The sequence below is a fragment of the Centruroides sculpturatus genome, unplaced genomic scaffold (genome assembly GCF_000671375.1).
Source record: "Centruroides sculpturatus isolate CEXI.00-Female unplaced genomic scaffold, Cexi_2.0 scaffold325, whole genome shotgun sequence".
Classification (NCBI taxonomy): domain Eukaryota; kingdom Metazoa; phylum Arthropoda; class Arachnida; order Scorpiones; family Buthidae; genus Centruroides; species Centruroides sculpturatus.
The window spans coordinates 452,054-473,801 of NW_019384556.1; the positions used below are offsets into that span (position 1 = coordinate 452,054).

A 21,748-nucleotide genomic window follows, 5' to 3' on the forward strand; every position below is an offset into this window, starting at 1 on the left:
CCGTGTTTAGTTTTTTTACTTGATCCATGGATTTAACTTAAGATATTGAAACGTATATTTCGCTAAAATGCTATATCTTAAAAATTAGAGCTCCTAGGCAAAAACTAATGCCATATTTGAATTCAGGACATCAAATTCATATGAAATCAGCTCAAAATACCTGGGCACCAAAACCACTGTTGATCTGTGTAATCTTTATTTTCAAGCAATTCCTTTGATGCCTGTGAACAGGATAAATGAAGCTGCCCTGTATTGATACTGTCAGAAACTACATTATTTGCTTGTGTTTTACGCGTTTATTACGAAGATAGAAAAGATTAACATAAGTAGAAGAAATTTATTTAAGAACCATAATTTTATTTAATCGGTTTATTATTTTATACTTTCTGTTCTCTATGAGACAAAATCCCGGTAATGTACTTGTCTCGTAACACTGCAAAATAACAAAAATGGATGTAAAGATAAGATTTTCAATTACTCTGTTTAGTGACTTAAATGTTATTACAGAATGGTTGTAAAACGTTGACACTCACAATAACTTATATTTAGTACGTAATAAATCACATAAGGCAGCAATGTGTTTTCAGTTTCTTAATAACAAATAAAGTTATTATTTTAAAAATGATTAAATTTTGTAGATGAGATTCTTAGTAACTTTTATTTTATTTTCACAGAACTTTTGTTTAATGCTTCTCACTGAAATTGATCTTTCATCGATTTTGACTGCCCAGGATTTGACCTTTACCGATTTTGACTCTTTAAATTTTGACCTTTAAAGGATTTTGACTACGTCATTTCAAATATACTCGAACTTGAATACCGGATTGTGTCTATCCACTAAATTTGAATCCCGAATTGTTTTCATTTTCGAATTTGGAGCATCCTGGTTCTGTTTATTACTTATTGTGTCTTGCGAACGGAAATTTGCTCTGAATTACGTCAAAATGAAAACATCTAGAATTTAATCTTCGGTATCTTCAATTCTGGAACCTTATCTAAATACAGTACATTAAATGTCTAATAAACTCAAGAAACGTTAATACAGTAAAGAAAAGACGGATGGAAGCAATATCTCTGGAATAATTAGCGTCTACCGAAATTGTCAAGACAAAGTTTGCTAAATATTCGGAAATTGTACGTGCAATTTTTTATCACGAAAATGAAAATTCAAATAAACGTTGCTAAGTATTATTTATCGTTTTAGGTTACGGATAGTGGATTTTTATGTTTAAAAGCGTGTGAAAGTGTGAAGGAATTGATTTACGAAAGGATTTCTTTAAAAGTAAACATAAAGCATTTGAAGAAGGGCAATTTCAATTAATTCAAAACCCTTCAAGGAGATATTTTCTCGACTGCATCAGCTTTAAGAATTTAAGAACGTAGATCCAGTCGAATTTTATCATGTGATGTGAATCGGAAAAGAATCTTTCTGTTTGTAAACATCTTGTTGTCTAATAAATGCTTTTATTTGATTTTTCGTGTGTTGATTCTAAAATCACAAGAAGTTGATAATGTTTTTGCTGTTGTAAAATTCAAATTAATCTTAATTACGATTTAAATCTGTTTTTTAAAGTAATCGGTGCCTTTCGTTTGACCACGCTTGCCCAACAAAAAGTTTCGTTTGCCTATGCTTCAAAAAACTTATAGCTTATCCAGATTTTTGGCTGTTTTACATTACAGCATCGCGTAGAGAATTCTTTTCCTAAGCAGGTTGTTGCATTTGGTTGCTTAGATTATGAGAAAAATGTATAAAAATAGTTTTGTCTGCAAACATCGAGATTGTAGCGAGCGAATACGACCATGTCGTAGCCTAGTAATTTTGTTTCCTTTTTGTTTGATAACAAAAAAAATGTATTGACGTTCATATTTCATGGTGTTTGACTGACACTAAAATAAACTTATGAAACCATTTATTTGTGTTTGTCTAAAGATTCTGACAAAGATTTCGCTGTAAAAGCTATAGTCATAGACGATCATTGACTGTTGTGCATTGTACTTGAACAGTTGTACAGTACTTCCTAATAAGACATTTCATAACTGTTCAAGAAATACGGAATACAGTCTGTGACATCTTGCTATTATTTTACAAAAATTCTATATTCTATTTGTTATTATATTTTAAATGCTGATTCATGATAATTATATATCATGAAGTTTCAATAGAAAAACTGTTATTATAGAATCGATAAGATTTCATGAACATACGATGAATTACGTTATATATTTAAACAATTTTATAAATCTTTAAATCAATTAAATAACAATCGTTTAATAAGATGCAAGAATTAAAGAAAAATAAGCCGGATATAATCATTTATTTTGAGCGTAATAAAATTGTTTATTTATCAAAAATAAATTAGCATTTGACACAGTTATTTTATTTATTCAAATTGTACCTGTTACAGAGCAATATCCAGTTATTCAAAAGCATTCAAGAAAATACATGTTTCTGAATGCGAGAAACGATTAATTTTCTTAGTTGTGAGCGCAAACTTTTCTATATCATGACAATTTCCTTAATTTAATACGATAACTCGTCTTTTAATTTTTATTGTTTAACTTTGAAAATGTGGAATAAAGTAATCAATATTATATTAACATTTTTAGCACGTTCTTCTGTTATCTATAAAATATTTTAATACAAATTTACCGTCTTACAACGAACTATATCTTGCTGTTTCAGTCGGCATTAAGTTGACTAGCGGAAAAGTAGATGTGAGAATAAATCGCAATTTTTGAATTTTAAATCCTTGTATGTCTTTCAGGTTATTTCAACTTAGGTTAATATGTACAAAACCAAAATGATATCAGAACTTTTTCAGGCATGGATCGAACGCTATAGGCTCAATGACAATTCTTTAATTTACTAGCCAATCAGGTCCCCGGAACTGTGATTCCTTTTCACAGAGTTTGTGAAAGACACTATCTGCGTGCCATCATTGCCAAGGAATTTGCAAAAGCCGCAAAGTCGAATTATGAGTGCTTTATGAAGAATTTTGGGGAAAAATATTGACTATCGGCTGGACTACGTTGTACTACACAATGTGCAGATATTAAATGTAAGGTCTCATTTTGTTTTGTTTAGTAGCGGCGCCGTTGTCGCCACAGATCGCCATGTTTGAAAGTCCATATCTTTGTCTGTTCTAGCCGATAAGCTTAAAATATTAAATCACTTATTTAATAGTTGTGTTATGTTCGTTTTTTTCAATAACGTTCGCCCTCATCATACCGAAACCTTGTATGGCGCAGTCGACAATGAAAACAACATTTTATTAACAAATTGTTAATAACAAGATTTTAGAACTTCGAAATATATATATTTAATTGTGATTTTAACACAATTGAATAATTAATTAAGAATAAACTATATAACTTTATATTATGACCACGAGCAGATTTTTATATATACAAAGTCCATTGAAATTATAAACACTTCATATTGGCAGTATTTAACAATAAAATGGGATGACGAGACATTTATCGAACGATTAAGGGTGACGATTCCAATTCGAAGTAAAAATCCCAATATTTCTAAAAAATGGTCTGTCCTGCATATGAAGAATGCAGTCTCCCATTATTTTGCCCCATTGCGGGTCTAGCCGCACCCAAAATGAACTTCAAAAAAAGGCCTTCTTAAAGCATATAAGAAAAATATAAAATTTATTAATATGGCGTCATTACAATGAATTTTTCAACAATAGTTTCGAGTTGAATTGTCGAGTTGCTATTGTTGAGTGTAATGTTTCGCTGCGCCGAAAAAGTTGTTTCGCGAATTTCGAGAAATAAAATGAAGAAGAAAAGGTAAATTTAATCAGAAATTGTGTTTATTTATTCTTTAATATTATGTAAGAATTAATATAGTTTCTCTGTAGTAGGAGAGAAGATTCTGAACCGAGTGTTCAGGAAAATAAAGATTGCTCATTTCAGGTAAACCATTGATTTCTCTGTAAGAATATCGAAATTTTTCTTTGAGTAGATTAAGATAACGAACATTTTTTGATTAATTTTAAAACGATAACGTTTGCAAACATCGATAATTTTTACCTTGATGTTTCGTAGAATGGCAAAGATTCGCCTGCAACAAAATGTGACTTCTCGAATCTAGACGAGTCGCAGTTGCAAGCAAATAAGCAGAAGAAAGGAAAGTTTATGGGATTTTTAACTAATTTATTCCATAAATTTTTGTTGTGTTGTTGCATTTCAGGCGAGATTTCTGGTTCCGAAGTAAGTTTTCGTTCCTTCTGTCTTCCTTCCATTAGCAAATTTTATAAATAAATAATCATTTTTATAATTTTGTAGACTTACGAACCGGAAAAGAAACTCGCAGATTCAAAGCAAGAACACGACCGTTTCGATAAAGCCAAATATTATATTGGCAAGTACAAAATTACTAAAGAAATTGGACGTGGAAGTTTTGGGACTATTTATTTGGCTAAGACCAAATATTCTAGAAAGAAAAAGGCTTTAAAAGTCGTAAAGAAGAAAGTCTCTTCTTCTAATCAGGTATTTTTTAACAAAAATTATCAATATTAAGGGGATTAAGAACAATTTCCGGAATATACACACTAATCACTAAATATATATATATATTAAAACAATAATAATTTTTAATAGTATATTGAGAATAAGAGTAATCAGTGTTTTATGAATTTACATTAGTAATATTTAAACAATATTTAAAATTTATATTTCGTGTGTAATCATCATTAATTTATTTATAGTTTGGTGAAATCCGGAGAGAAACAATCGTTTGGAATTGCGTGTCCGCCCATCCAAACATTGTCAGATTGATTCGATTCCTGCAAACTGACACAGCGTAAGTGTTTTTTCTCTTTTCTCGTGAGTTATTTATAATAATTTGTGCTCTGTGAAGTAATAAGTTTTATGTTTTAGCTATTGCTTTGTCTCGGATTTTGTCCAGGGAGAAACTTTGACCGAATTTGTACAAAAGAATGGCCCTATACCGGAGAGAAAAGCAAAAGTGTTTGCCGCTCAAGTGGCCTCTGCTATTATGTATATTCATAGTAATGGTAGTTATTCGCTGTAGATTTATTTGCTTGTTTAGTCCAGAAATGTGTAAAGAGTGGCAAAGTAATGTTTTTATTTTGAATAGGAATAATACACCGAGACATTAGTTCAAACAACGTTATGTTAGATGTGTACAAAGGTGCACAAGTAATTGATTTCGGTCTATCCACAGTAAGCATTATACATTGTAATATTCTTGAACTGTAGATTTTTATCGATCTCTTAACTATTTTATTATTATTTCTTTCAGTACGAACGAAATCCAAGAGATTTTTGTGGAACTTTATCATTTATGTGTCCGGAAATTCTCCAGAGAAAGCCTTACGGTAAGGACTTGTACTTTCACATTTGTACTTTCAAATCATTGTATCATATTGTTGGATGTATTAATGAATGTATTGTTTGTAGATTTTTTCTGTGACTGGTGGGCTTTCGCCATCGTGTTATTTCAAGCGTTGGTTGGACGAACTCCTCTAGAGATTTATGTGAAAGAAGCTTTCGATATTGATAACGTGTATTTATTGCCCCGTTACGACCGGATAAGAGGTAATGTATCAAAATTATTAATTCAATAATAATAATAGCAATATAAGATAATTAATATTAAAATGCGTTTGCAGCTGCTCTAAATGTGAAGGTGTCATATCCTCCTGGGTTATCGGATGATGCCAGACATTTTATTTATGACCTATTGCAAAAGGTAAGATTGTACTTAATTGTACTTAACAAATTCAGATTTGTCTCTCCCCGTTTTATGCACGAAATGACATTTATTTACAAACCGGAGCATGTAATTCTCTTATGTATCTACATTCGACTTTTCTCTGTTGCCAAAAACAATGATTATATACGGCAAATTTTGTGTTTTTTCTTGTATGAAAAGCATTCATTCAATTAATATCGTTAATTGTAATCATACGGTCTTTCTGTGGACTTTCATAAATCTGTTTATAATTAATTCACTGATGATATTCAATAAAATGTCGAAAACTCGTTTCATATCATTAAGTAAATGTTTAATGACGTGCTGCTAATTAGTTTAATAACATTTGTCTTATCGGAAATAACACACAGACGAAAATATAATCATTCGAATAGTAAATTTGAATTAATTACTTTTGTTTTCGATCATTTCAGGACCCGTGCAGACGTCCTCTAGAAGTAAATATAAGAGAACACGAGTATTTTCATAAAGTGCCTTGGCCCAAAATTGTATGTTTTATTTTCCAATATCGCATTTGAATGTCACTTTACGAAATAAAACAACTGATTTGTTTTTGTATTTTCAGACTTAGGGTTTTCGGCAGAATAAACTGAAAATGAAGTTCGGATCTTTCTTGAAATCAATGTGGAAGCCGGTTAAGAGGTACGTATTTCTATGCTCATTTAATCAAAGTTCGATTTAGCTGCGTCACTTTTTCGCCTCTCAAATTAGCACTAATTCGAGTGTGGCAGTAAACTAAAATTCCTCAAATATCAACATATAGTATTAAAATCTACACATAAATTTGAGTTCAGAAGTTATGTGATTTGACGAGAATCACATAATTTTCCCGTATTCTTTGGCGCTGTTTGGAATGCGGTATATCGAGATTTGACGGTTTACTCTTCATCCAAACAAGTGTTATATCCAATTCAATAAAGATATAAGTTAAAACTGAAAAACTAAAGATTTTTCAACGGTAAACTAAATTGAAAATCTTACTGATAAACTGAATAGAAATTTTACACTCTCACTTTATAAATACTAAAATTTACACAGTCGATGGTCCAGTTGTACAAACAACACATAATTAAATGACGACATGAACAAGACAAAACGTAGAAGCAGATTAATGCTATTGCGATGTTATATACATAACTAGACTTTTAGGGTCTCGAGCATTACATATGTATTATTGTCGATACTCTGTATTGGTCCAAATCCGGAATCCAGTATTGTATTTGGAAAGATCTTAAATCTTACAAGAAATCGTATCGTACGGCTTTACATTGTATACATTTATATAAATGTGCCTTATGTTTCAATATCTAGCTAAGGCCTCAAATATCCTAAAATCGCTAGTGATTTGATGATATACTTACGTAACAAGCGCCCAGTCAAGCAGAGACCTGGAAAGTCATTTGTCTCTCCTAAGATATTCATTTTTTTATTAGAAAAATAATTTTAGAAATCGGTGAAGTCTGTAAGAGTAAATTTATTTTAATTGCCTATGCATCGAAACACAGTAACCAATATTATCGTGCGACGAGATAGACCCTATGTTTCTCTTTTAATACTATGAGAAGCTACGCTATTTGCTAGTGTTTTACGCGTTTATTACGAAGATAAAAAAGATTAACATAAGTAGAAGAAATTTATTTAAGAACCATAATTTTATTTAATCGGTTTGTCAATTTATACCATCTGCTCTCTATGAGACAAAATCTTGGGAATGTACTTGTCTCGTAACACTGCAAAATAACAAAAATGGATGTAAAGATAAGATTTTCAGTTACTCTGTTTAGTGACTTAAATGTTATTACAGGATGGTTGTAAAACGTTGACACTCACAATAACTTATATTTAGTACTTAATAAATCACACAAGGCAGCAATGTGTTTTCAGTTTCTTAATAACAAATAAAGTTATTATTTTAAAAATGATTAAAATTTGTAGATGAGATTCTTAGTAACTTTTATTTTATTTTCACAGAACTTTTGTTTAATGCTTCTCACTGAAATTGATCTTTCATCGATTTTGACTGCCCAGGATTTGACCTTTACCGATTTTGACTCTCCAAAATTTGACTTACATCGATTTTGACTGCCCAGGATTTGACCTTTACCGATTTTGACTCTCNGAACATACGATGAATTACGTTATATATTTAAACAATTTTATAAATCTTTAAATCAATTAAATAACAATCGTTTAATAAGATGCAAGAATTAAAGAAAAATAAGCCTGATATAATTATTTATTTTGAACGTAATAAAATTGTTTATTTATCAAAAATAAATTAGCATTTAACACAATTATTGTTATTTATACAAATTGTACCTGTTACAGAGCAATTTCCAGTGATTCAAAAGCATTCAAGAAAATACATGTTTCTGAATGCGAGAAACGATTAATACTCTTAGTTGCGAGCGCAAACTTTTCTATATCATGACAATTTCCTTAATTTAATACGATAACTCGTCTTTTAATTTTTATTGTTTAACTTTGAAAATGCGGAATAAAATAATCAATATTATATTAACATTTTTAGCACGTTCTTGTGTTATCTATAAAATATTTTGATAAGAATTTACTGTCTTACAACGAACTATATCTTGCTGTTTCAGTCGGCATTAACTATTAAATAAGTCATATCACTTATTTAATAGTTGTGTTATGTTCGTTTTTTTTCAATAACGTTCGCGCTCATCATATCGAAACCTTGTATGGCGCAGTCGACAATGAAAACAACATTTTATTAACAAATTGTTAAAAACAAGATTTTAGAACTTCGAAATATATACATTTAATTGTGATTTTAACACAATTGAATAATTAATTAAGAATAAACTATNCATTTTTAGCACGTTCTTGTGTTATCTATAAAATATTTTGATACAAATTTACTGTCTTACAACGAACTATATCTTGCTGTTTCAGTCGGCATTAACTATTAAATAAGTCATATCACTTATTTAATAGTTGTGTTATGTTCGTTTTTTTTCAATAACGTTCGCGCTCATCATATCGAAACCTTGTATGGCGCAGTCGACAATGAAAACAACATTTTATTAACAAATTGTTAAAAACAAGATTTTAGAACTTCGAAATATATACATTTAATTGTGATTTTAACACAATTGAATAATTAATTAAGAATAAACTATATAAGTTTATATTAAGACTACGAGCAGATTTTTATAAATAAAAAGTCCATTGAAATTATAAACACTTCATGTTGGCAGTATTTAACAGTAAAATGGAGTGACGAAACATTTATCGAACGATTAAGGGTGACGATTCCAATTCGAAGTAAAAATTCCAATATTTCTAAAAAATGGTCTGTCCTGCATATGAAGAATGCAGTCGCCCATTACTTTGCCTCATAGCGGGTCTAGCCGCACCCACAATAAACTTCATAAAAAGTCCTTAATTTAAAGCGTATAAAAAAATATAAAATTTATTAATATGGCGTCATTACAATAAATTTTTCAACAATACTTTCGAGTTGAATTGTCGAGTTGCTATTGTTGAGTGTAATGTTTCGCTGCGCCGAAAAAGTTGTTTCGCGAATTTCGAGAAATAAAATGAAGAAGAAAAGGTAAATTTAATCAGAAATTGTGTTTATTTATTCTTTAATATTATGTAAGAATTAATATAGTTTCTCTGTAGTAGGAGAGAAGATTCTGAACCGAGTGTTCAGGAAAATAAAGATTGCTCATTTCAGGTAAACCATTGATTTCTCTGTAAGAATATCGAAATTTTTCTTTGAGTAGATTAAGATAACGAAGATTTTTTGATTAATTTTAAAACGATAACGTTTGCAAACATCGATAATTTTTACCTTGATGTTTCGTAGAATGGCAAAGATTCGCCTGCAACAAAATGTGACTTCTCGAATCTAGACGAGTCGCAGTTGCAAGCAAATAAGCAGAAGAAAGGAAAGTTTATGGGATTTTTAACTAATTTATTCCATAAATTTTTGTTGTGTTGTTGCATTTCAGGCGAGATTTCTGGTTCCGAAGTAAGTTTTCGTTCCTTCTGTCTTCCTTCCATTAGCAAATTTTATAAATAAATAATCATTTTTATAATTTTGTAGACTTACGAACCGGAAAAGAAACTCGCAGATTCAAAGCAAGAACACGACCGTTTCGATAAAGCCAAATATTATATTGGCAAGTACAAAATTACTAAAGAAATTGGACGTGGAAGTTTTGGGACTATTTATTTGGCTAAGACCAAATATTCTAGAAAGAAAAAGGCTTTAAAAGTCGTAAAGAAGAAAGTCTCTTCTTCTAATCAGGTATTTTTTAACAAAAATTATCAATATTAAGGGGATTAAGAACAATTTCCGGAATATACACACTAATCACTAAATATATATATATATTAAAACAATAATAATTTTTAATAGTATATTGAGAATAAGAGTAATCAGTGTTTTATGAATTTACATTAGTAATATTTAAACAATATTTAAAATTTATATTTCGTGTGTAATCATCATTAATTTATTTATAGTTTGGTGAAATCCGGAGAGAAACAATCGTTTGGAATTGCGTGTCCGCCCATCCAAACATTGTCAGATTGATTCGATTCCTGCAAACTGACACAGCGTAAGTGTTTTTTCTCTTTTCTCGTGAGTTATTTATAATAATTTGTGCTCTGTGAAGTAATAAGTTTTATGTTTTAGCTATTGCTTTGTCTCGGATTTTGTCCAGGGAGAAACTTTGACCGAATTTGTACAAAAGAATGGCCCTATACCGGAGAGAAAAGCAAAAGTGTTTGCCGCTCAAGTGGCCTCTGCTATTATGTATATTCATAGTAATGGTAGTTATTCGCTGTAGATTTATTTGCTTGTTTAGTCCAGAAATGTGTAAAGAGTGGCAAAGTAATGTTTTTATTTTGAATAGGAATAATACACCGAGACATTAGTTCAAACAACGTTATGTTAGATGTGTACAAAGGTGCACAAGTAATTGATTTCGGTCTATCCACAGTAAGCATATACATTGTAATATTCTTGAACTGTAGCTTTTTAACGATCTCTTAACTATTTTATTATTATTTTTTTCAGTACGAACAAAATCCAAGAGATTATTGTGGAACTTTATCATTTATGTGTCCGGAAATTCTCCAGAGGAAGCCTTACGGTAAAGACTTGTACTTTCACATTTGTACTTTCACATCATTGGATCATATTGTTGCATGTATTAATGAATGTATTGTTTGTAGATTCGTACTGTGACTGGTGGGCTTTCGCCATCGTGTTATTTCAAGCGTTGGTTGGAAGAACTCCTTTAGAGATTTATGTGAAAGAAGCTTTCGATATTGATAACGTGTATTTATTGCCCCGGTACGACCGGATAAGAGGTAATGTATCAAAATTATTAATTCAATAATAATAATAGGAATATAAGATAATTAATATTAAAATGCGTTTGCAGCTGCTCTAAATGTGAAGGTGTCGTATCCTCCTGGGTTATCGGATGATGCCAGACATTTTATTTATGACCTATTGCAAAAGGTAAGATTATACTTAATTGTACTTAACAAATTCAGATTTGTCTCTCCCCGTTTTATGCACGAAATGACATTTATTTACAAACCGAAGCATGTAATTCTCTTATGTATCTACATTCGACTTTTCTCTGTTGCCAAAAACAATGATTATATACGGCAAATTTTGTGTTTTTTCTTGTATGAAAAGCATTCATTCAATTAATATCGTTAATTGTAATCATACGGTCTTTCTGTGGACTTTCATAAATCTGTTTATAATTAATTCACTGATTATATTCAATAAAATGTCGAAAACTCGTTTCATATCATTAAGTAAATGTTTAATGACGTGCTGCTAATTAGTTTAATAACATTTGTCTTATCGGAAATAACACACAGACGAAAATATAATCATTCGAATAGTAAATTTGAATTAATTACTTTTGTTTTCGATCATTTCAGGACCCGTGCAGACGTCCTCTAGAAGTAAATATAAGAGAACACGAGTATTTTCATAAAGTGCCTTGGCCCAAAATTGTATGTTTTATTTTCCAATATCGCATTTGAATGTCACTTTACGAAATAAAACAACTGATTTGTTTTTGTATTTTCAGACTTAGGGTTTTCGGCAGAATAAACTGAAAATGAAGTTCGGATCTTTCTTGAAATCAATGTGGAAGCCGGTTAAGAGGTACGTATTTCTATGCTCATTTAATCAAAGTTCGATTTAGCTGCGTCACTTTTTCGCCTCTCAAATTAGCACTAATTCGAGTGTGGCAGTAAACTAAAATTCCTCAAATATCAACATATAGTATTAAAATCTACACATAAATTTGAGTTCAGAAGTTATGTGATTTGACGAGAATCACATAATTTTCCCGTATTCTTTGGCGCTGTTTGGAATGCGGTATATCGAGATTTGACGGTTTACTCTTCATCCAAACAAGTGTTATATCCAATTCAATAAAGATATAAGTTAAAACTGAAAAACTAAAGATTTTTCAACGGTAAACTAAATTGAAAATCTTACTGATAAACTGAATAGAAATTTTACACTCTCACTTTATAAATACTAAAATTTACACAGTCGATGGTCCAGTTGTACAAACAACACATAATTAAATTACGACATGTACAAGACAAAACGTAGAAGCAGATTAATGCTATTGCGATGTTATATACGTAACTAGGCTTTTAGGGTCTCGGGCATTACATATGTATTATTGTCGATACTCTGTATTGGTCCAAATCTGAAATCCAGTATTGTATTTGGAAAGATCTTAAATCTTACAAAAAATCGTATCGTACGGCTTTACATTGTATACAGTTGTATAAATGTGCCTTATATTTCAATATCTAGCTAAGGCCTCAAATATTATGAAATCGCTAGTGATTTGATGATATATTTACCTAACAAGCGCCCTGTAAAGAAGAGACCTGAAAAGTCATTTTTCGCCTAAAATATTATTTTAATTGCCGATGCATCGAAACACAGTAACCAATATTATCGTGCGACAAGATAGACCTATGTTTCTCTTTTAATACTATGAGAAACTACACTATTTGCTTGTGTTTTACGCGTTTATTACGAAGATAGAAGACATTAACATAAGTAGAAGAAATTTATTTAAGAACCATAATTTTATTTAATCGGTTTATCAATTTATAGCATTTGCTCTCTATGAGACAAAATCCTGGGAATGTACTTGTCTCGTAACATTGCAAAATAACAAAAATGGATGTAAAGATAAGATTTTTAGTTACTCTGTTTAGTGAATTAAATGTTAATACAGGATGGTTGTAAAACGTTGACATTCACAATAACTTATATTTAGTACGCAATAAATCACACAAGGCAGAAATGTATTTTCAGTTTCTTAATAACAAATAAAGTTATTATTTTAAAAATGATTAAGGGTTGTAGATGAAATTCTTAGTAATTTTTATTTTATTTTCACAGATCTTTTGTTTAATGCTTCTCACTGAAATTGACCTTTCATCGATTTTGACTGCCCGGATTTGATCTTTACCGATTTTGGCTCACAAAAATGTGACCTTTTATCGATTTTGACTGTTCAGGATTTGACCTTAACCAATTTTGACTCTCCAAATTTTGACCTATAAACGATTTTGACTACGTAATTTCAAATATACCACATTATCGAACTTGACTACCGAATTGTGTCTATCTACTAAATTTGATTCCCGAATCGTTTTCATTCTCGAATTTGACGCATCCTGGTTCTGTCCATTACTTATTGTGTCACTTATTTCGTGTCCATTTTTAATCAACGTCTTCTTTCGATCTGTGTCAATTGCGAACGCAAATTTGCTCTGAATTACGTCAAAATTAAAACATCTAGAATTTAATCTTCGGTATCTTCAATTCTGGAACTTTATCTAAATACAGTACATTAAATGTCTAATAAACTCAAGAAACGTTAATACAGTAAAGAAAAGACGCGTGGAAGCAATATCTCTGGAATAATTTGCGTCTACCGAAATTGTCAAGACAAAGTTTGCTAAATATTCAAAAATTGTACGTGCAATTTTTTATCACGAAAATGAANATATTCATTTTATATTTTATATTCATCTTCAGATTTATTACATATGTTCTCTTCATTCACCGATATTCAATTTTAATTTATATATTACTAGCTGTTACCCGCAACTTCGTCCGCGGAGGTTTTGCAAGCAACCCCCATTTACATTCAATATTTCAATAACCATAGTAATTGTCATACAACACCTACCGCTGAAGAGAATTGCCGAGAATCAAACGAACTATCTTTAATTTGATCAATTTTCTGGAACGTTTATAATCGTTCTATAATCGAACCAATATGCAATAACAAATTTGAATTTAAAACGGATCGAGCATTTNAACATAAAGCAGTTGAAGAAGAAGGGCAATTTCAATTAATTCAAAACCCCTTCAAGGAGATATTTTCTCGACTGCATCAGCTTAAAAATTTAAGAACGTAGATCCAGTCGAATTTTATCATGTGATGTGAATCGGAAAAGAATCTTTCTGTTTGTAAACATCTTGTTGTCTAATAAATGCTTTTATTTGATTTTTCGTGTGTTGATTTTAAAATCACAAGAAATTGATAATGTTTTTGCTGTTGTAAAATTCAAATTAATTTTAATTACGATTTAAATCTGTTTTTTAAAGTAATTGGTGCCTTTCGTTTGACCACGCTTGCCCAACAAAAAGTTTCAGATACTTCAAAAAACCTTGCTTCGTTTGCCTATGCTTCAAAAAACTTATAGCTTATCCAGATTTTTGGCCGTTTTACATTACAGCATCACGTAGAGAATTCTTTTCCTAAGCAAGTTGTGGCATTTGGTTGTTTAGATTATAAGAAAAATGTATAAAAATAGTTTTGTCTGCAAACATCGAGATTGTAGCGAGCGAATACGACCATGTCGTAGCCTAGTGATTTTGTTTTCTTTTTGTTTGATAACAAAAAAAAATGTATTGACGTTCATATTTCATGGTGTTTGACTGACACTAAAATAAAGTTATGAAACCATTTATTTGTGTCTGTCTAAAAATTCTGACAAAGATTTCGCTGTAAAAGCTATAGTCATAGACGATCATTGAGTGTTGTGCATTGTACTTGAACAGTTGTACAGTACTTCCTAATGAGACATTTCATAACTGTACTGTACTAACTTTAGTGAAAGGAAGTAACATCTGTTATCTGTTTATTCCCACGTTAAAACAGTATTTTTCTCACCAAAAATGAAGTAATATTTGGTGACATTATTTTAACATTATTAATAAAATATTAATTTAGACCCAGGGGCCTTTCGGGTCTCACATATCTTCAAAAATCACACTACATTTAAAGAAGGCGTGATTTTTCACTGCAATACATAAGTTCGAATTGCTCTCTCTCTCTGAAAAATGGCGTTATTCATAAGAATAAGATCTTAAAATCTATACAATAATTCAAATCAAATTTAACATTAAAATACATGGATATAATATAATAAACAATTCATCAATTTAACAATATTAAAATAAACACAATGATCACAAATGTCTTCGTCTGGAATTGACGGTAAAAGTGGACATAGTTTGTCACTTGTTTCGAAAGCACCTCTTCTTCGCTGAGAGTCTCTGTGGCAGCACTTCTGTTGGCTGACTTCTTATAGTTGCAATTTCCATGTATATTAGAAGATCATGTGATGTCTTCTTGTTTCAATAACACCTGCTAAAAGTTCAAAGTTTACTTTGCAGTTCGAAATGTTGAAATGTGTACTCTTCACTTGATACACTTTCTTTTCTTCCAAATTTAATTTAACATAACCACAAAAGTTCAGGTGGTTGAGTTCATTAAATGTTTTATGACTCCAGGGTCATTTAAATCCATCTGAGCCAAGTTCATTTTCACCAAAGTATTTTTCATGTTAAAGGCAGTATGTTAACAAATTACATCTCTCTATTAATGTCTCTCTCTCTCTTATTACTATGCTAAGTCTTACATCTAGACTTTTCTATATAATATTATCTCTATTCTATTCAATCACCTTGTATTATTAATTTGAGTGAGGTATCCATTCTTATAAATAAACTTTATAATTTATTATTATTAAAACTATCTTATAAACTAGAGATATAGATGGATAGAATTTAACTGCCTATCAAACGAATAACCTTCCGGAAGTTGTGGTTGTATTTCTCGTAACGTATGGGACATAACTTCCTTTGAGATAAAATAGGAACTTAAATTCCCTAGCTCTAAAACGTCTATAGCTTCTCTTGTAGAAAATATTTAATTGTTATATTAAGGAGCAACTCCCTTATCTTCAGAATGTTCCTACATCCAGCATGAGAATTTTAATTCCTTTTCCTTTTAAATAACTCACAAAATAACTCTATCATTTAATTTATTAATTACCTCACTTAGCTTATTATTTTATTACTGCTATCTTAAATTTAATAGGTTAATTATTAAGATTATTGAGTTATTCTCGACACTCGGTAGTTGGTAAGACTTAAAGGTCAAGATAATAATACAACCTTACTATTTCTAAATACAGATACCTATTTTCTTTCTGTCGATAATTATTTTAATTATATTTAGAATAACATAGGTATATTCAAAATATCATTAACGAACATGTTATGCATTGTTTCTTATTCTACTCGACTTTATATTCTTATGTAAATTCNGCAGTGCAACGAGTTTACAAACGTTCTGAAACAATTGTTTGTTTCTGCTCCACAAACTCTAAATGAAGAGAATTCACGAAAGTATGAGTTTGTGAATGTTCCAGTTTTTGTGCTACCAATTTCTTAATTTCAAAGTGTACAAAAGCCGCGAAGAATAAATTTCATTTTTCTTTTAGCAACATTCACACATTACAGTGAATTTCATTCAACACGTTTTGCCACATGTCTTGCGACGTTGCTGGGTTTGTTGAGGGGATGCGGAATTCAGACAGGGTGATTAAAACAGTAGTCCTAGTAAGTAAAACCTGCATTTATTGACCCGGGTATTAATAATAATGAAACTGTAAGAACAAAAAAATTGCTCGGATCTGCGGGTCAAAGATAAAAGATCATTTTTCTTCCATTGCATAACTTTGGTGTTTCAAATTTCGCAAAAGCAATTCTGGTGCTCCAACCCATACATCTAGGTGATGAGGTAGGAGTTTACTTGGTTTTGAGGAGTTTAATAACTCCACCGGGTACATTCGGCAAGCATTCGTTTTTAGATGCCAATATCGCTCACGTATGTCCATTTGTCGTATATGTAGTGTTATCAAATTAGTATGCGGATCTTTATCATGGTCGAGACGCAAAAGTTGTTCAGCAAAATTATCTGCAGATCTGTCTTTGAATAGATGGACTTGACCCTCGTAATTGTTGACAGGGAGAACTTTTTAATTTGATTTCACAGTTACGATGCCTTTAGGCAAACGTTAAGCTACTTGACGGGTATCGGCAAACAAATTCCTTCGCACTATTAAATCTTTCTTATAAGTTTCGAATGTGAGGAATAACAATAGTAATAATAGTAATGCTAATGATACGGTAAAATAATAAAATAATTTTGTTATACATAAAACTAAAAGGGCGAAGGCAAGATCTTACATCGCTCAACTGTTATGCCTGGTGTCTTAAACACTTCGCTATTGCAATGACAATAAGTAAACTTTCTAAAGACTTCTAAGCTAATACTCAATTTTCAAAGGCCAGTTTTTCGAAAGAATGAAGAAGTGCGTCCTATTGTTTGAACAAGGATCTGTTTGTGTTTAGGACTACGTGTCACCAAGTTTCGTTCGAATCGGAGACGACCAGACGTTATACTCATACAAATTATGGTCCNCTGTCGATAATTATTTTAATTATATTTAGAATAACATTAGTATATTCAAAATATCATTAACGAACATGTTATGCATTGTTTCTTATTCTACTCGACTTTATATTCTTATGTAAATTCTATGCGAAATTTGATAACATAATAATGTATGTAGGAAGTATTACAAATGTATATAACTTGACTCTCTTCCTTTCAGAAATGACTTACTTCCTTTTTTATTTTATCTACTATATTTGTAACCTTAATCAACATTCGATAGTTTTCACCCTGTGACTACTTCCTTTTGTCTACTTCCCTTTCCTTTCTAATTTATGAATGGAAATAGTAAATTTTATCTTCTACTCTATCTATATGTATACGAATCAAATCCTTGTCATTATCTCTATATGGAATTACCGGATCCTTGTCTCTATTTCCGACTAACAATTCGACGTATCAAAAATGGATTTAAATTTAATCTTTGTATTATTCAAAAGATGAAGCATTTCTTTGAAGATATTATCCTGCGTATTTTCATTATCTATCCCTTTAACCATATTTAAATCAGAGTAACAGGTATCTTCTTTACTACCGCTATTGTTTGTCTTTCTCTCACGACTATTATGGGTCTTTGGGAGGAGAATTCTGGAAATTTTCTTTTCCTTCTTATTTCCCTTATATGCCCTTCGCTTATGTTTATTTGCATTTTCAATTTTTCTAAACTGTGGTTGTCTAGCAGCTTCAATACGTTTTGATTTTATGGGAATTGATCTCTCCGTATTATTATTATATTTTTTCTTTTCTTTACGTATTTTTGTCTCAGCTTTTCTATCATTTTTAACATAAGTATTTTCCGAATAGCGTTTCCTCTCGGGATATGCTTGTATGCTTCTTATATAGTTCTCTCTATAGTGATCCCTTCTATGATTCGCATTATTATTGTATACCTTAGGTCCTCGCTTATAATAGTACACGGGTACGGCGGTACAGAAATGGAGACTCTTACCATCAGGCAAAATTAATCTATTTTCTTTATTGTCTATTTTGATATTCTCTCTCTCTAGTACGTCTCTACCTATTGTACCATCGCACGGGTATATGTCTCCTGACCTCACTATCCTACACGTAGCTCTAAATTTATTTCCTCTTAGCTTAAACTCAGGGGTGGCGTTTCCTATACCCACTACTGTTTCTCTGGACGAATTATCTATCATTACCGGCAGTTTATTGTAAAAAGGCTTTATTTGCTTTATTCTATCTATAATGCGCTTAGATATTAACGAAGTTTCTGCTTCTTCATCAATTTTAAATTTAGTGGGCAAGTTATTTACATAAACCATTACTATAGGTCTATCATCAGTCTTAACATTAGACAATGTGCCTTCCCACATATCTGTTTCTCTAGAACTGCGCGGTTGCGAACGGAAATGCTTATCTCTATTTCGATCTCGCTTTTTTATGTCCGCGTCTTTACGGAAGTGCGCTTCTCTTTCAGAGTTACTATATCTATCTTTCCCTTTTAAAATGTTTAATTGTTCTATCAATTGTTCTATTTTCTCTTGTATTTCTTGTATTTCATAGGTACGTGTATTTTCTGATATATCGTCCTTTACAGTGCGGATTATATCGCTATGATTGCGTCCTTTTGTAAGGGCTTCAATCTCCTCTATCGCTATCTCTAAAGCCTGGTCGAATGATTCGGGTTCTCTCGACATAACCCTCTGTCTTATTTTAATATCTATCCCGTTCATAAATTGAATCCTTAAACGTTCGTCTAATTCCTTAGCCTTTATTTTCTTTATTAGAGCTACCTCCGCAGCGTTCTTTCCTTCTATTTCTATTTCAGTTTCGGCTGCCAGCGATTGCAATCTCACCGCATAAGTTTGCACGTCTTCGTCGCGGTTCTGAATACAAGCATAAAATCTTTGCAATCTAATGGAAGTAGGGATGCGCTCAAATCTATCAATTAATATTTTTTTAAAATCATCGTATTTGTCTACATCCTTAATTCTTTTGTCGCGCCTACCAAATTGCTGTGCTATTCCCGTTAATTTTAATCGAGCTACTGTTAACAACTGACTCTTGGTCCATGTGGCGAGCTTTCCCACGTTTTCTAATAATTCAAAAAAAAATCCTTAATGTTTTGCCCCGTTTCACCCGCAAAAACGGGCAACAAAGCGACAAAGCCACTCATGTTTCCCAAAGTAGCATGAGTGGGATTTCCTTCTGCCATGCCTATTTTTACGTATTTCTAACTTATAATTTAACTTAATTTAACAACTTAAAGCGACTTATGCTAGATGTGAGATACCTAATGGACTTTTAGATTCAGACCGATTCAGAACGATTCAGACCCACTCCTGCTGCACACTAGATGTGGGATCCTACTGGGGATTTGAAGTTCTAAAACCCCACTCCTGAAAAACCAGATGTGAGATTCTGCCTGGACGTAGATTTTAGTCTACGCCACTTACGGGCACTAGTCGGTAAGACCAGTTCTCGGTCGTCCAAAGAACGGCCTTTCCCAAATGTAGGGAAACGAGTGTGGAGGGCTTTACTGTTAGATTATAATTTGAAGCGGAAGTTGGTGGGAGCAATTCACCTTCTTCCTATGTCAGGGTCCCGACACCAGTTAATCAATCTTCTTAAACGCGGATTAACACGCGTATGCGATCTGATTCGGTCACACAATTAGGAGACATTTTAATTAAAAACGAAATAATAAATTTAATAAAACAAGAAAATAAACTCATACAAAATGTGGATAAACGAGAGACAGAACTACTACAAAATAATATACAAATCGGGAGATAGCTAAGCTTATATTATACCCTATTCGCGATCGAGAGAGAGAGCTCACAAAATCGTTATAAAACATACGACCTGTTCTAGTTGTTGTTCGTCTTCTTCTCTGTATGCAAGGGACACTTTGGAGATAAAGTTCATTTACTTCTTCGTATGGGAGATCAATATGTGCACAAAATCCAAGTATGGTTTCTAAGTGCTAACTCTGGAATTATTCTGTATGTGACTCGTCTAAGGACGTTGGTCATCAAGAGAAAAACGTATGGAGTTTGGACGCTTCCAGAACTGTCGCTGAACTCCCCGAATTCTGACAAATTCCCTGTATATCTTCTGAATTTCGACCAATCATCGGCCAGTAACTCTTTCATGAGAACGGATGAAAGGGGAATGAATGAGGGGTAACCATTTCCCATCTGAGCAGGATTTTAACCAGATAAGGGAAAGTCAGAGGATGTTCTAACTTCAGTGAAAGGAAGTAACATCTGTTATCTGCCTATTCCCACGTTAAAACAGTATTTTTCTCACCGAAAATGAAGTAGTATTTGGTGACATTATTTTAACATTATTAATAAAATATTAATTTAAACCCAGGGGCCTTTCGGGTCTCACATTAGTATCCGGATCTTTATTAAATTTACCATGTGCGAGACGCAAAAGTTGTTCAGCATTTTATCTGCAGATCTGTCTTCCAATAGATGGACCCTCGTAGTTGTTGACAGGGACAACTTTGTAATTTGATTCCACAGTTACGATACTTTTAGGCAAACATTAAGCTACTTGGCGGGTGTGGGCAGACAAATTCCTTCGCACTATTAAATCTCCTTTATAAGTTTCTAATGTGAGGAATAACAATGGTAATAATAATAATGCTAATAATACGGTAAAATAATTAAATAATTTTGTTATACATAAAACTAAAAGGGCGAAGGCAAGATCTTACATCGCTCAACTGTTATGCCTGGTGTCTTAAACACTTCTCTATTGTGATAACAATAAGTGAGCCTTCAAGACTTATAAGCTAAATACTCAATTTTCAAAGGTAAGTTTTTCGAAAAACTGGAGAAGTGAGTGCTATTGTTTGGACAAGGATGTGTTTGTGTTTAGGACTACGTGTCACCAAGTTTCGTTTGAATCGGAGACGACCAGACATAATTATTTTCGAAATGGACGGATGTTTACTTTGAACGAAAGGGGAGATCGGAATTTTTCCCTTTTTTACGTTAGATCTCCGTTTAGGGTTTAAAGGAAAACTTAATTGGGGGTTTAGGAAACTGCGGGTTATTAATCGGAAAATTCGGCAAAAATTCCGGATTTCACAACCATTACTTTCTATTTCCGGCTGTTACGTATATATAACAAGGAAAAGTTATGGAATCGTGTCAAATAT

The 21,748-nt window shown here is 31.8% G+C and overlaps 2 protein-coding genes and 1 long non-coding RNA gene across 4 annotated transcripts; all 3 read left to right on the forward strand.

Moving 5' to 3' along the window:
- Positions 1–3,714: 3,714 nt before the first annotated feature.
- On the forward strand, positions 3,715–5,646 carry LOC111623870 (aurora kinase-like). Its single transcript, XM_023366593.1, has 9 exons — positions 3,715–3,801; positions 3,873–3,927; positions 4,060–4,224; positions 4,300–4,503; positions 4,722–4,816; positions 4,894–5,030; positions 5,114–5,199; positions 5,279–5,354; positions 5,437–5,646. Exons 1-9 carry the CDS (start codon positions 3,740–3,742, stop codon positions 5,601–5,603), a joined length of 1,047 nt encoding a protein of 348 aa, XP_023222361.1. The 5' UTR covers positions 3,715–3,739; the 3' UTR covers positions 5,604–5,646.
- Positions 5,647–5,648: 2 nt separating this feature from the next.
- On the forward strand, positions 5,649–7,107 carry LOC111623875. Its single transcript, XR_002756492.1, has 3 exons — positions 5,649–5,728; positions 6,166–6,240; positions 6,318–7,107. It is a non-coding gene; the product is annotated as an uncharacterized LOC111623875 (long non-coding RNA).
- A 1,876-nt stretch (positions 7,108–8,983) lies between these two features.
- On the forward strand, positions 8,984–13,710 carry LOC111623869 (serine/threonine-protein kinase Aurora-3-like). Of its 2 annotated transcripts, XR_002756489.1 has the most exons (13): positions 8,984–9,332; positions 9,404–9,458; positions 9,591–9,755; positions 9,831–10,034; positions 10,253–10,347; positions 10,425–10,561; positions 10,645–10,730; positions 10,809–10,884; positions 10,967–11,104; positions 11,179–11,258; positions 11,696–11,770; positions 11,848–11,924; positions 13,194–13,710. XR_002756489.1 is itself a non-coding variant. In XM_023366592.1 (12 exons), exons 1-12 carry the CDS (start codon positions 9,271–9,273, stop codon positions 11,851–11,853), a joined length of 1,179 nt encoding a protein of 392 aa, XP_023222360.1. In that variant the 5' UTR covers positions 8,984–9,270; the 3' UTR covers positions 11,854–12,488. The 2 variants fall into 2 exon arrangements, 1 of the variants encoding a protein (XP_023222360.1); XM_023366592.1 differs by lacking the exon at positions 13,194–13,710 and having other exon boundaries at positions 11,848–12,488.
- The last annotated feature ends 8,038 nt before the right edge of the window (positions 13,711–21,748 follow it).

What these genes read in the sequence shown, in the direction of transcription:
- LOC111623869 (XM_023366592.1), top strand. Translation starts at nt 9,271, where the DNA reads ATGTTTCGCTGCGCCGAAAAAGTTGTTTCGCGAATTTCGAGAAATAAA. An exon ending in TATGTATATTCATAGTAATG is followed by an intron (nt 10,562 to 10,644) that starts GTAGTTATTCGC and finishes TATTTTGAATAG; the next exon opens with GAATAATACACCGAGACATT. An exon ending in TTTATGACCTATTGCAAAAG is followed by an intron (nt 11,259 to 11,695) that starts GTAAGATTATAC and finishes CGATCATTTCAG; the next exon opens with GACCCGTGCAGACGTCCTCT.
- LOC111623870 (XM_023366593.1), top strand. Translation starts at nt 3,740, where the DNA reads ATGTTTCGCTGCGCCGAAAAAGTTGTTTCGCGAATTTCGAGAAATAAA. An exon ending in ATAAAGATTGCTCATTTCAG is followed by an intron (nt 3,928 to 4,059) that starts GTAAACCATTGA and finishes GATGTTTCGTAG; the next exon opens with AATGGCAAAGATTCGCCTGC. An exon ending in GCGAGATTTCTGGTTCCGAA is followed by an intron (nt 4,225 to 4,299) that starts GTAAGTTTTCGT and finishes ATAATTTTGTAG; the next exon opens with ACTTACGAACCGGAAAAGAA.